Source organism: Pholcus phalangioides, unplaced genomic scaffold (genome assembly GCF_987345545.1).
Source record: "Pholcus phalangioides strain wild (caught in Gottingen) unplaced genomic scaffold, Ppha-v1.0 ptg000022l_1, whole genome shotgun sequence".
In the NCBI taxonomy this organism is placed as follows: Eukaryota; Metazoa; Arthropoda; class Arachnida; order Araneae; family Pholcidae; genus Pholcus; species Pholcus phalangioides.
In genome coordinates this window covers 31,919,776-31,934,355 of record NW_028301615.1, presented here as the reverse complement: position 1 = coordinate 31,934,355, position 14,580 = coordinate 31,919,776, and the positions used below count along the sequence as shown (strand labels likewise).

Here is a 14,580-nt window from a genome sequence, read left to right as displayed (position 1 = left end):
GTTAGACCATGCATTCTTTGATGACAGTTGTTTGTATTGGTGTGTGCTATCATCTCTTAAAGTTTTTCATCTTTTCTGAATCACCCTGTGTACATATATTTCTAACAAGAAACTTTCTACTGAACAACATTCATAAATTTAAAATTTTAGATTTGTCATCTATATTGCCTTAATCAGACATAAGGATTTTTGATATTTTACATAGAAATTTCTTCTTCATTTTTATCTTTTTGCATATTGATTTCAGGAAAATGATGTTTAACAGTATCTTAAATGTATGGCAAGATTATTTATTGCACCACTCATATACATGTAAATATGTATATGAGTGGTACATGTATATATATACCATATACATGTTAAAAAATTTGTGATACAATAATCTTCAAATTGAACACCTGTGTATTAGAGGTTTTTCATGGAACTATCAAAATTTTTATGGTCCTATTATATGTCCATAGTAGTCTGCGTGATAGATATCTTTCTAGTTTGAAAAATTTTTATTGGGTCCAGTGTAGACAATCACTTTCACTTGATCAAAAAGGAAGAACCCCTTAAATAATATAAATGTTATTTGACAAGTGCATACTCATGCTGTGATTATTTGAGTATCGTAAATGAATGTGTAAAATTTTGAAGAGAAAAAATATTAACATATAAACCATAGTTTCCCAACCTTTTTATCCCAGCGCCCCCCCCCCCAATGTAATCTTACCCATAGAATCCTATGCTATACCCATAGCTTCTACCGCACCCCAAGGGGGTGTTAACACCCACGTTGGGGGCCGTTCAAGTATTACGTAAGCAAATTTTTGGCCATTTTTGACCCCCTTTCCCCCCCCCCCCTTGTCAGCAAAATGCTGACCTAGAAAATAAAATACCCTGAATAAAATACTAGACCCTGAAATAAAATCTTTTTGCATTGATTCTTTATATAATAATTATATTGATTATGATTATCATTATATTAATAATTCTCTACTATTATATATACAGCCTGGGTTTAACATCTTTGTAATAAGAAACAAATATATTCTAACAGAGGCTCTTGATTTTTTTTATAATAAAGATGTCACACCGACAGCATCTCCAAAGGAGAGTACACCCGTGGATGTAAAAGAATCACGGCAGAGTTCTTTGGATTCAGTTTCCTCTGCAACAGATGACGTATCAGGTGGTCGCAGTCAGTTCCATGTATCAGTTGAAGAAGGAATGTCTAGTGTCTTACCAACAATGTGGTTAGGATCCCAGGCTGGCAAGTGAGTCCAATACTTTTTACAGCTGGATAATTAGAATAGTTGTTTGTAAAGAATGACTAGAATAAGGTGATTGTTTTTTTTTTTTCAAATGCATCCTGCTGGTTTTTTTTTTAATTTCAAAGTGAAAGTTCAGTATTTTACAGTGTGTGTGTGTATTTGCAAGTGTATGTATTCACTTAAGTGTACACAAGATGAAAAATATTTTCCAGCATCTATGTTCATTCGTCTGTGGCTCAGTGGTACAAATGCATCCACTCAGTGAAACTGACTGATTCGGTGCTCTGCATAACGTAAATATATTTTTATTTATCTCTTTAATTCATAAATAAAAGATTACACTTTATATTAGGTCTTAACACTTACATTTTTTATAAATGTTATTGGAGGAATAATGAAAATTAATTTTTAGCATAATTTTTTTCTGAACAATATAACTTTTGAAAAAAGATAAATCTTTTCATGATTTTGTTGATATAGCTAATGTTGCAGCTTAGCAGGTAAATGAAACTGGGGACTTCATTGTAAACAATAACAAATTAAATTAAACAGAACAATGATTAATGTATATTTTCACAATAATCAAGACAAATACAGCAGGGCAATGCAGTAACCCAGGTGGATAAGATGCTTGCCTAAAGTGCCAAAGGATATTTAGAGGTATCACAAGTTCGATGCCCGGTTTGTCCTTGTTAGACAGTTTTCTGACACAGCAGTACAACAGAAACATGAACATGACCACAGGAAAAAAGATTGCTGCTGCAGGAGTCCCACACTGAGGGGTTAGTGCATCAACCTCTATGTGAGTATTGAAAAAAGGTTACCTTTCGGAATTGGCAATAAATTGTAGGTCCCTGTATAATTAGCCCTTGTGTGCAGGAAATGACCATGGTGCAACAAAAATGATCAATGATCAAACAAATACAGCACACACACACACACTACAAAAATGCATGATACACAGTTACCAACTCCTGTCCACCTCATTCTTGAATGGGTTTATACAGTTGACACTCGTTATAGTGAGCATTTCATTACAATGACCAGCAATATAAGTCTCAAATGTTTTCATATAATGACTATCTGTGTTTTCTTTCCTTCCTTTCGAAATAATGACTCCCAATATAACATCTATTTTTGACGGGACAAAGGGTGGGGGGTTATTTTGAGCATCAACTGTATTACTGTGTATAGTAGTACCATCGAAGTAAAAATGTTACGATATGAATATTACCATTTTGACATGTGTTTAACAGTTATTTAAAATTTCAATATAAATAGAATTTGGTAGATATTAAGTGACTAGGTGGAAAAAAAATTATTAAGGGGGATAATATATGGTTTGGAAGCATTTGTAGATACAAATACAAAGGCCAGAACAGGCAGAGGCAACGCGCACCATAATTGGATTAAATAGATGAGTCTAGCTGCATATGAAAAGCTGTAAAAATGGAAATTAAATCAAATATTAATTATGAATAACTTAATTTAAAGTAAAAATAATATATTTGTTTTTTCAAGCTCTTTCTGCTGTACAAGCTCAGATATATTTCTTGTGAACGCCTAATTCTTCCACAGAAGCCCTGTTCATTACTCACACGAGCATACTTATTTTCTGTATTTCAAGTAATGCTTTATAAATTGAGGAAAAAAATCAGATGCCATGCTAAAATGTTTTAAGGAGCTAAGCTTTTCCTCCCCCCTAGAAAGATTGTCTTTCTAGAAAAATTATCCTTAAAAATTCCAGGTTCAGAAATTTATTACTTTAAGAACCTAGTTCAGAACTTTAGAATAAATATATTACTTTTATTACTCTTACCCTTTCAACAACTAATCCCCACTTTCTCCATATGAAGCTGCTAAAAAGTTTAAAATAACAAGTTCTTGCTTCCTTGTTAAAAAGCGTGTTTTATAAATTTATAGGAATGCGTAGTAGGAAATAAAACAATAATTTTAGTTGAAAGCATACACATTATTGACAGATTGAAATTTCTAACTTTTAGGCATGTTAGAGGGAGAGTGTTTGTTGGACTTGCAGATGGATCTGTTGCTGTGTTTCACAGAGCTTCTGGTAAAGAAAGTTTCATATACCATTTCTCTCTCTGTGGATATCGTTCAGATCAATAAATTAATTTTTACTAGGAATTTCAATTTATGATGATTATTCTTGAGTTTCTATACTTTTGATATCCTCTGTGAGCCATTGTGTGATGTAAGAGTTTCCGTTTGAAACGGAATCTGAAACAAACTAAATTAAAAATTATTAAATTAATTTTTATAGAGTTATGTCTTGCAATTCCGCTTTGGGATAGTGATTTTGTCAATAAACCTGTTTTTAACTATTTTTCCCCTAAAATTAAAAAGAAGTATGTAATTGATGGGTTTTTTTTTTTTTTTTTGTGCAGTTAAAGGGCTAAAAGAGAGATTTATTTCACCAAGTTAATTACCTGTGTGGGCAACCAAATTAGAGCTTACGTTGGCTCAGCTTGCCAAGTTTTAATTGATATCAAGTCATCAACTTATGAAAAGTCCATTTAAAAGCTTGACTCTGTAGGGCTGAGACTGTTTAGAATTACATGGTTATAATTTTATCTTTGGTATTTAAAAAGAGTCTTTGCCCCCCCCCCCCCCCCTCCAAGAAAGTCGTCTACTTTTTTCGTGAAAAAAAATGTACAAGGTGGATGCCAACAAGTCCTGGACACATTTTAAAAATTAATAAAAAAAACCAACCAGATGACATAAAAAGATGTGGTTTTGCACTACATGGGCTGGAGTTTTTTAGGGTTTTTTAATGGTAAATTAAAAAAAATAGTTGGAAATTTCCGTTGATTTAAAAAAAAAAAAAATTTTAATGTGTCCAAGACCACCCTGCATTTTTCATTGCCAGTGAATTACTTTTTAATTATTAAAACTGTCTTTTATTAAGTTCATTTTATACTGAAATCTTCATTTTGTTCAGCATAGCTATTAAATGTTTTTATTTTCTGACAGATGAACAGTGGGACTTGACAAATTACCATCTTATAGATCTGGGGCGTCCTCACCACTCTATTCGATGCATGACACTTGTGAATAACAATATTTGGTGTGGTTATCGAAATAGTATCCGTGTCATCAACTCACAATCTCTTGCAGTTGTGGTGAGACTATTTTTTTTTTATCCCTGTTGTGACTGCATTGTTCAAATATGATCCAGAAAGCATTGTGATCAATTGAAATAAATTTTTTAATGGTTAAGTTAGACATTCTTCTACGGGTTCTGTGAAGTCCAGTAATTATTGTTTTTTTCTTTTGCTGAAACTTTGTTTCATTTTCTAGTTTAAACATCTTTTCTTTACAGGATAGTTTTGATGCCCATCCAAGAAAAGAAAGTCAGGTGAGACAGATGGCATGGGCTGGAGATGGTGTGTGGATCACCATCAGATTGGACAGTACTCTAAGATTATACCATGCTCACACACATAAACACTTGCAAGATGTTGATATTGAACCTTACGTTAGTAAAATGTTAGGTGAGTCCTATACCTTTTATATATATGAATGTGTGTGGAGTATATTGTTATAGGCCCAGAACTATAACATAATGAGCCCTTATGAAGCTCCATAGGACCATTAACCAGTCATGTGGCTATGATGAAATTGCACGTTGTGCTGATTTTCAGTATAATTCAGAAAACTAATTACAGGGAAACTTTGACATAATGATACTCTGCGGACCAACAAAAAAAATTTTTTGTAGAGGGATTATCACTATATATATATCGAGAGGTAGCATTACTATCTGATGCTGTCACGTTCATGCAGTTGTTGGAATTTCTTCATGGTATTCAATAAAATGTGCATATGAATGTTTATGCAGAGCAAAAAGTTATAATTAATTACTTGATGAATAAATTCAGTTAGCTGTTTCACCATGTGCTAGTTATTTTTTTTCAAAACTTTTTTTGTCTTTAATTAGGGTTAAAATGACCTATCAAATATTTTACATGATAATTATTTATCACTATCATTATACAGTCAATGCTCTTTGTAATGACCCCACATTGGAGTGACCATTGAATTATAATGACTCATAGGAAAAGTCATAAGTGTTTCCACATAATGACTATCCTATGTTTTTCCTTTCAATATAACGTCCATTTTTTTTTGTCCCCGGAGCAATAGGGTTTGTTATAAGGAGCATCAAAATTTTATTTTTGTTTATTATCTTTTCCTTATTTTTCATAATGTGGTAGAGATAAACGGTCAAGTCAGTGTTTCGCAGTTTTTTTTTTTTAATTCCTCTTTTAGATTTTTAAATAATTATATTTTAAATTAGATTTTTTACTTAATAAATTGAAGTTGGAGACATGCACATTTTATCTTAAAAGTCTTATAAATACAGTGATACCTTGACTTACGTCAGTGATTTTGTAGTCTCTGTGGCCCCTTCAATCACCTGCCATGGCTACCCTTTTACTTGATTTCTGCCTGTGGGGGGGGGGGGCCCTTTTAGAATCAAATTTTTAAGTGATACATTTTATATATAAGAAAAAAATTATTTCTTTTGATTGGTAGAAGAAGACTGTAGCTCCTAGCTTTACCATAAAATAACTGAAAATAGTGAGAAAAAACATTTGTTGCCGCAACTTGATAATTGAATATATACTTCTTTTTTTTTGTATTCTAATCCTCAATCTAATAATTTAATATTTTCTTCAAATACCATGCAGGAACTGGAAAGTTGGGCTTCTCTTTCATTAGAATCACAGCTCTTCTCATATCTTGCAAGAGATTATGGATGGGTACTGGCAATGGCGTCATAATTTCTGTTCCACTGGCTGAAAGTATGTAATTTAACTTGTTACTTTCTTTTCAAAAAAATTCTAGATTATGAAATGCATTTTTATGGCTAAATAGTTTGATTTAATAACGCTTGAAAAGTTTGGAAGAAATGCTTAGAAAGTTTTATTTCCCTCATTAAATCTGAGATACAAAAAAGCTTGCTTGCTAAAAGAATAGAATTTCAATGCAAACAACATTGCATCAAGTAATATATTAATTTCTTATTTCCAGACTTGCTAAATTTGAGTTCATTATAAGATTCCTGCTGTACTTCCACATACTTTTCATTAGTGATCTTTTGATTGGTATTTTTATGACATTCAAATCCAGTTATAATGAACTTTAAGAGACCAAAAATGTGGTTTGCTGTATTAGGGCGGGCCTTCTCACACGAGGATACTGAAGTCTTATGACTGATAGGAGACTCTGTATCAGACGATTCAACATATACACACTGTATATTTCTATGGAGCTCCGCACACACAAGGATATTAGCGTGTTGCAGACGAAATATCTTACGTGACAGAGTCACTGGCAACATTGCGTGCTACTCAAATGTAGCAAAAGTAACGCAGCTCAGAAATATTTCTCATATTTTCATCAGTTGAGGTTGAGTATATTCCATGAAATATTCCCTAATGCAACCCCCATTATCTACCTTTCGCTAGGTAGATAATGTCATAATATAATAGGTCATGCACACAAGTGGGTTTGGGAGTACGTACTTGGGAAAACCATGTACCCCTCAAAGATAAACAGTTATATTTTTCTCTGTATAGTAGAAACATAGTCAGCTTAGAAAGTCAGTTTATCAAAATAAAGCTTCTTCATCTTATAGATTTACCATTCCCTCCAAATAATGGATAGTTACTATCAGTGAATTAACAGACTTACCTCAAAGATTATTAGCGGTTGCTCATTAGGGCTCACAGGTAATCAGATGATCAATTATAATCCAGGCAAGTCTCTTCTCTAATTCCATAGAATGCAAGAAATCTGACTCTGTTGGGCTATATAACAAATAGTGTACGAAGAATGTTACTTTTAATGTATGTATGTACCCATAATTTTCTTCTATTTATCCTTTTGTAGCAGAGATAATAGTTCATGATAATTATTTATACATTTTTTCATAATATCATCACTGCTAGAATCATGAGAAATTTGATTTTTTTTCTATCTCGGTTCATAAAGTACAGGGAGATAAAGAGGTGAACCTAAACACGTTGTTTTTACTGTTTCCCGGGCTTTGAGATTTTTCTTTTTTAGTAGTTCCATGTGTGGAAGAAAGGCAACTCGACTCGTTCAAGACAACTCGCATCTCGGGTTGAGGCTACTCGAGCTTGATTTGAGTATCCCCCATGTGAGGAGGCCCTTGACCTAATAACAGATTAACATGGAAGACAGCACTGAAATGTTAATTTGTTGTTTGACAGTGCCGTCTTAACACATGGACCTCACAAAAATGAAGACTAGTTGAAATGTTCAAGAATTGGCCAAGTATGCCTCAGAAAAATCATGGGGATCCATGATGCTCTTAAGACGGCCCTGCATTTGGATGTTTGTTTCACAAATCTGGTTTGCCATAGCTGGATTTGACTGCATCTGGTGTATATACAGATTTATTTTCCCAAACAATATCAAATTTTTTCATAATTTGATTTTTTAGATTATAATTCCTACATATTGTTTTATTTATTTATGGTATAAAAATTTAAAATTTATTGTTCTCCATTTTTGTATTCAATATTTTTGAATTTCATTCTTTTTGGATGTATTAAAGTCATTATTATTTAACCCATTTTTATTCTTAGATACCAAAAAGCCTTTTGGAGAAGCATCTAATAAGGCACCTGGGGGAATTGTGCGTGTCTACAGTGACAGCAAAGATAACGTTAGCACTGCAAGTTTCATACCTTATTGTTCTATGGCACAGGCTCAATTGTCATTTCATGGACATAGGGATGCTGTGAAGTTCTTTGTTGCAGTTCCCGGTGAGTGGCACAAATTTTCTTCATTAGTTTATTTAATCTGTTGAAGTATACTGAAATAGCAAGATTGACTTTTTTTTCTCTCTCATCTCAATTGTATGAAGGTAAGATTTTTTCTGGATATTATACAAAGGTGTGAACTGAGAAAAAAAATTCAACTTCAGCAAATGGCTCCCAAATAGTTAACAGAAGCTACTGTGCCTCTACTTCAGTGTGTCACATCTACTGATGTTACACTAATATTGAATGTAAATAAGGAAGGAATGGTCATGTCTCCTGCAATATATATGTATAGTGCGCTTGCCCAGATTGCAAAAGAGCTGGGTTCAGCTCCTGGCAGAGACTAGTAGACTTTTTTTCCAAGTTCACACCTCTGTATAATATCCAGAAAAACTTTTTCCCTCTGTACTGATATAGTTTTACTTTTTTTAAAAATTATGAGGGGATCTACAGGGAAAACTTTTTGTTAATGCAATAGAATATAAGTTCATCCAAACTATTCAAATAATATAGAACAGAAACCTATTTAAACAATCAAAATTTTAGATAACCCAAAATTACTAAATATTTTGTGTGTGTGAGAGCATCTATTTCACTTGTTGAAATGTTCATTTACTTTGCCAGAAAGGGATGACATTATTTTATGCCTTGCTCAAAATCGCCCTCAATATATCTTTCAAACACATGCATCAACTTCTTCAACCTCAAAAGTGTTAATTAACCTATTGGAATCATTTGATGCCCTGAGGTCATCATGCAATTTTTTGGCATATAAATCATGACATCCTCTGGGCGTCATACCTCCGTATGTATATATGTGTCCCCAAACCATACTGCTAGGAGATTTAAATCTGATTGCTCTGTCAATTCTAAGGGTATTTAAATGACATCACATTGGGTTAATGTTGGGCTGTCAATGAGAGTGTAGTGCAATAAACATATTTACAGTATAAAACACCTAACTGAATTTTATTTATTAACTAATTAATTATAATTTTTTGCTATCAGTAAGTTCTCGCAAGTGCGTTACCAAAAATGTTGATTCGAAGAGATGTCAATATCAGTATGAATCTGGTGATACGCGGTGGTGATATTAATGTGTCTCAATGTGATGATAAACCCTCTACAACACCTTTTGGCAATCTTCCTGAACCCAAGGACCAGTAAACTATCTGAAACCATTTGATGGACCACCTACTTACTATGCGTGCCCTTCTATTTGAACCATATGAATATAATATCTGTGGCATACAATTTTGAAAACTTTTATCAATTAGAATTGGATTTTCAGGTCTGTTTGCTGTCCGTATATCCCATCTCCATAGACCAGTGTTCCTCAACTGCCAGGCCCTGACATAATTCATACTGGGCTGCTAGTGACTGGCCATTTCCTTTCTCCCCATTCAATTTCCCCTTATTCATGTGTTTGAAAGGCCTTCCACTTAAAAAAATAAAACTGGGCTGCAGGCTTCTAAAGGTTGAGTACCACTGCCATAGACCACTTCTGGTCTGCACACTGCAGAAACACTTGCTCTACAACAATGCTTCTTTCCCCCCCCCCCCCCCCCCCTGCCCCAACTGAAATATTGTTATATCAAGATTACACTTTATTAGAATCATGTTTTGTTATCTTCCATTTTGATGAATAAAAGTTTCAAAAGTTTAATTAATTGATACTTCCTTAAATTTCATCAAGTAAAGTGTTATAAGATTTTCAGTTTATATACTCTGCTTCATTTTGTACTATTTATTGCCTCTTTGTTGTATTTTGCTGAAAATACTTTCATGCTTCCTTGATTAATCACCTGTTTCTTTCAATAAATCTTTAACAAATCTTGTATTATTGATCCTTGTTTTCTTTCAATTAGAAAGTGAGTATAAAGGATTGGAAGTCTTGAACAATTATTTTAAAAGAGAAAAAATGTATTTTGCAATTAAAAAAACCTAATGTGTTGTGTCACTTAATGCATTAGGATTTCTATAAGCATTCTATAAGTTCCAAATCGAACAGTAATTTCATAATTTTCTGATTTGTTATGATTTTTTCTAACTGAAAAATGGTTGAAATATAAAAAGTATTTCAAGTATTCAAATTTATTAAAATATATGTATTTATATACACAGGAAATCCTATAAGCCCAGGTACAAAAACTGCTTTTGATATAGAAGAAAATGCTGAAACAAGCGAGCCTCCAAAAGGTCAACATAGTGCTCCAAGGGCTGACAGTGATGGCAAAAATAAGTCTATGCTCATACTATCTGGCGGTGAAGGTTACATTGACTTCAGAGTGGGTGAGTAATCAGATAATTCTTTACTCCTAGAAATTAAAAACATTTATTTGATGGTTTAAAACAGGGCTGGTCCAATAAATTGAATTGGCTAATTGATCAGTTGTTAATTGCAGTTAAGAATTTTAGTTTAGTTATTGACTCAATCAATTTGATCAAAATTGAATTAAAATTTTTATTAAAAGTGAAATTATAAACTTGATTTTTATTTGACTAAAATAAGTTAAGTTAAATATCTTAAATTATGTTTTTTTACAAAACATTTCAAATAAGCGACTGTATTTAAAAATATTTTGATGAAATTTTTCGACGTGAGGAAACACAAGTTGATACAATGAAAACTAGTGATGATTTCTAAAATTTCTGATTATGAAAAGAGACAAGATCCAAGTTAAATTCCAGAATATGACAAGCATGTTCAGCATATCATTCCCCTTTTATACCAGAGACATGAATGTGCAAATTTTCACTTTTGGGATTATCAGCTGGTTCGATCACTTATTTGGCTATCTAAGTTTTTCGTAAAACACAAATGTGTACCTTCTGTCGAAACATATTTTACGAAATATTTTAGAACATAGGGTAACATGGGTAGATTAAACATTCAAAAGTCGTTTTCTAATTTCTAGAAATTTGCACATTCATGTTTCTGGCAAAAGGGAGGGGGGGGTGATATTAAATAGCTCAAAGAAAGTGCAAATATTTCCTTTATTTCTGAATCTATTTCTGTATTTGTTTACATCCATTCAGTAGATAGAAGCGTGATATGAATAATATTTTTAAAGCAGCAATTGATATTATACAGGGTGTCCCATAAGTGCTAATGTGGCCTTTATCTCATCGACCGTCTGTCGTAGGGGTATAGTTTCATTTTAAAACATGCTCAAAAGTAGTTCAAAACCTAAATTTTTATGCGGTTCCCCCCCCCCCTTCTCTAATTTCCTATTAGAAAGTTATTTCCAAGTGCAGTAGCTGAGATATTCGAATTCAAAAATCAGAGAAAAGTTGTGAAAGGACAGTTGTAAATTAGAGGGAAAGTGTTCAGTTAATTTTTGCTGTTCTTTCATATCTTTTCTCCAATTTTTGAATTCAAATGTCTTAGCAAATATTGCATTTACAAATATGGCATTTTTTCTGTTTGCCTCAGGAGATACAGGGCAACAACTTTCTAATTGGAAGTTGGAGGATAGGAGTACCGTATAAAAATTTAGATTTTTTTTTTTATTTTGTGGTACACCATATTTTCACTCTCAAAACTGGTACAGGATAATTTTTTAATGTCTTTCAAGCATTTTCTAAATTGGAATCATACCTTGATAGAGTTGATGAGATAAACGCTGCATTAGCACTTACGGGACCCCCTGTATATAAAAATATCTAATATTTTTTAACTCTGGTTACAAGTCCTTTTTTTCTTCTGCCCAAAATTATTACTTAGCTATTTTTGTTGAGTCTTGTACATAGGCGTATATATTAGTGATGTTATGGTGTTTGGGATATACTTTTATCCTCCTTCATGTTAGAGCAGAAGCGCCAGTTTTTTGTTCAAAGCTATGGCTAATGATAAGAAAAAGCACGCTATATGGAATATTGATAGCCTATAGCAATAATGCTGAGATCATTTCATTCAGATGGCGGATAAGTCAGCCTGGGGTTTTAAGGAGCCCTTAGTGGTGTTAATGAATCATCAGAGGAGGTCAAATTTTTGATGTAGTACATCAGGTGTGATCATTCTCGCATGGGCAAAATTAAAATTATAATGTATTGCACTCTTAGTCAGGGACAGCTAACCTGTGGTATGCGAACGCTTTTCAAAAATTAAAGAAATTCTCTCTAATTTTCAAATAATTCTTTTCTTATGAATAATAATCTTGTAGGCTGTCCATCTTATTATTTAGTATGATAGGCACTCTTAAAATAATAATTAAGTGATGACTTTCTATATTCAAGGCGTGTCTGTACGGTTTTTGATCTTTGGGCATAGTTGCTGGACATCGTCCCAGGTGTACGAGGTTCTGGATCATCCGCATGGGAGACATACACTGCATAATGTGAATTACATTGTATATCCATGTATTGTTGGAAACTAAGTCCTCTTACAAAGTTTATTGGGAAGGGGGAGGCCAAGCACCCAGAGTCCTCAGGTTCTGGTATCTATGCTCAACATGGTGTAGGCAAGATGAACTTCTAATGATATACGTATGTACGCAATCTGCATTATAATAATTAAAGTTATAACTGGAAAACAAAAACAATGTAAAACTCAATGGAGTGACAAACTGAATGCTTTAAAAAAAATATATGACAGCCAAACAATATTTTATAGGACCGGAGAGAATGCTTGTCTTGTGAAAGCGGGGTGTATGGTTTGCATGTTAAAATTTGTGACAGTGACAGACGCATCAAAAACTATCTTGATTGCAGCAAAGCTTGGAAAAAGGTTGGCCACCCTTCCTCTAAGCATTGAATTCTTTTCTTTAATAAGTTCATTAGAGTAATTTCTGTAGCTACTGAGGAAGTGAGGGTTATACGAGAATCATCAAAATAGAGCTCATGTTTCTATTTTATACTGATGTAAAGAATAACTTTGAAGCCCTCTATAATGTTTGTAATTTTTTTTCTATAAGGTGTGTACAATACACATGTATTTTCGTAGCCTAGTGTGTGTCTCTGCTCGTTCCATTCTTTTTTCACCTGCCTAAGCCTTACCTTGGTTTTCCTGACATCAAGCGCTGTAATTAAGTGTAAAATGCAAATTTTTCCAAAACATCTGTTATTCGCTACCTTTCCAAAATCCAAAGCAGCATTTCATTTTATTTCAAAATTTACTGAAATGATAAATAATAGTTGAATATATATAATACGGTGGTTAATTTTATTATAACCTTTAATATGTTGTAGGTGATGGAGATGAAAGCGATGTCTTGTCGTCTATGTCTGAGGAAGACAAAAAGGCTCTAGCTGCTGCTTCTAAATTTGACAAAAGTCACCTGATTGTATGGCAGGTAGCTTTGCCGGAGTAAAAAAAATATTTCCTCAAAATACTTTGTATTCAGTCGGCGTATTATATTAAAACCTCACACAAAATCTACGCAAATTGTGTGCCATTCTACACTGATGCTGTCTTTCAGCCCGAAAAGAAAAGCAAAAGTGATCAATACTTTCTGTTGCCATGAGTTATTCAACTTTCGTTACTATGAGGCGTTTACTTATTGCAGCAGTTATCGTGTGATTTTTTCTTTAGTGCAATGTGCAGATTGTAAATTCGCAATATTTTCAAAATTTATTTTTTTTAAGCATATGTATATGTATAGCTCCTTACATAAAAAGAGTTTCTAAGTTATATATGACCCTTTATTTTGTATAGATGTTTTAATTTATAGGATGATAAATTCTATTTGTCAGACATATTTTTTTTTTCCTAAGTGATTTTAAGTATAATTTATCACTTTATTATCAGAGTGTGGTGGTTCGATTCAGTCTTCGGCTAAAAAACTTTGCTTGTGGCATCTCTAGTCAGATGAGTGTTGAAGGTTCCAATTCCATGACATAGGTTTATTTAATACGTGTATATGAATGCATCGAGAGGAATATGTATGCTGACTGCCAAAATGATGAATGTTAGACTATTTGAAAGTTTTCCCCATACATATGTTTGTGTGTGATATGCGTATTTGTGTGTTTTTTTCTTTTTTAAATTGGAAAAAAAAATTGCACAATGATGTTTTTTACGTTGTTGCTTGTTAAAATTTATGAAATTTTAATTATGTTGATTTTATTTTCCTTTTCTTTCTGAGTTTATGCTTCCATGTGCGTTATACTCCGAACCTTGTTTACGAAGCAAATAATTTTTTTAAATCTTATTGTTACGTATTTCATTGCCACTGCATGTTTGTGGCATGAATGAGCAGAAGAGAAATTTGTATAAAATGGGAATTGAAAATAAAAAAGTTTAAATGTCACTTTTCGTAAAATTTGGTTTCACGTTTTTTGATGACCACAAATTATGAATTTAATTCATTCCTGGATATTGATTTAAGTCTTGAAACTAAATTTCCAATTTAAAATAATTATATGTTTTTAATTGGTTCGACATTTATAAAGGTGTATTAGTACTCATATAAAAATTAGCCTGCATTCCTATGCAATGCAGATCAAAAGTGAATTTGCTTTAGGTTTTTACAATATGACAATCTTTGTCCACTTCAACTCATTCTCTG

At 32.8% G+C, this 14,580-nt stretch overlaps 1 protein-coding gene across 10 annotated transcripts in view; it reads left to right on the top strand.

The window, feature by feature from the left end:
* The window catches only part of LOC149070203 (C-Jun-amino-terminal kinase-interacting protein 4-like), a 46,244-nt gene extending 31,922 nt beyond the window's left edge, over nucleotides 1-14,322 (top strand). For all 10 annotated transcript variants that reach the window (XM_089250120.1, XM_089250119.1, XM_089250118.1 and 7 more), the window contains 9 exons: nucleotides 1,070-1,259; nucleotides 1,469-1,549; nucleotides 3,260-3,327; nucleotides 4,248-4,396; nucleotides 4,597-4,768; nucleotides 5,969-6,082; nucleotides 7,895-8,074; nucleotides 10,196-10,363; nucleotides 13,262-14,322. In XM_089250120.1, the coding sequence (XP_089106246.1) occupies nucleotides 1,070-1,259; nucleotides 1,469-1,549; nucleotides 3,260-3,327; nucleotides 4,248-4,396; nucleotides 4,597-4,768; nucleotides 5,969-6,082; nucleotides 7,895-8,074; nucleotides 10,196-10,363; nucleotides 13,262-13,383 (1,244 nt within the window). In that variant the 3' untranslated portion in view covers nucleotides 13,384-14,322. The remainder of the gene's footprint in view (nucleotides 1-1,069; nucleotides 1,260-1,468; nucleotides 1,550-3,259; nucleotides 3,328-4,247; nucleotides 4,397-4,596; nucleotides 4,769-5,968; nucleotides 6,083-7,894; nucleotides 8,075-10,195; nucleotides 10,364-13,261) is intronic.
* Nucleotides 14,323-14,580: the final 258 nt, after the last annotated feature.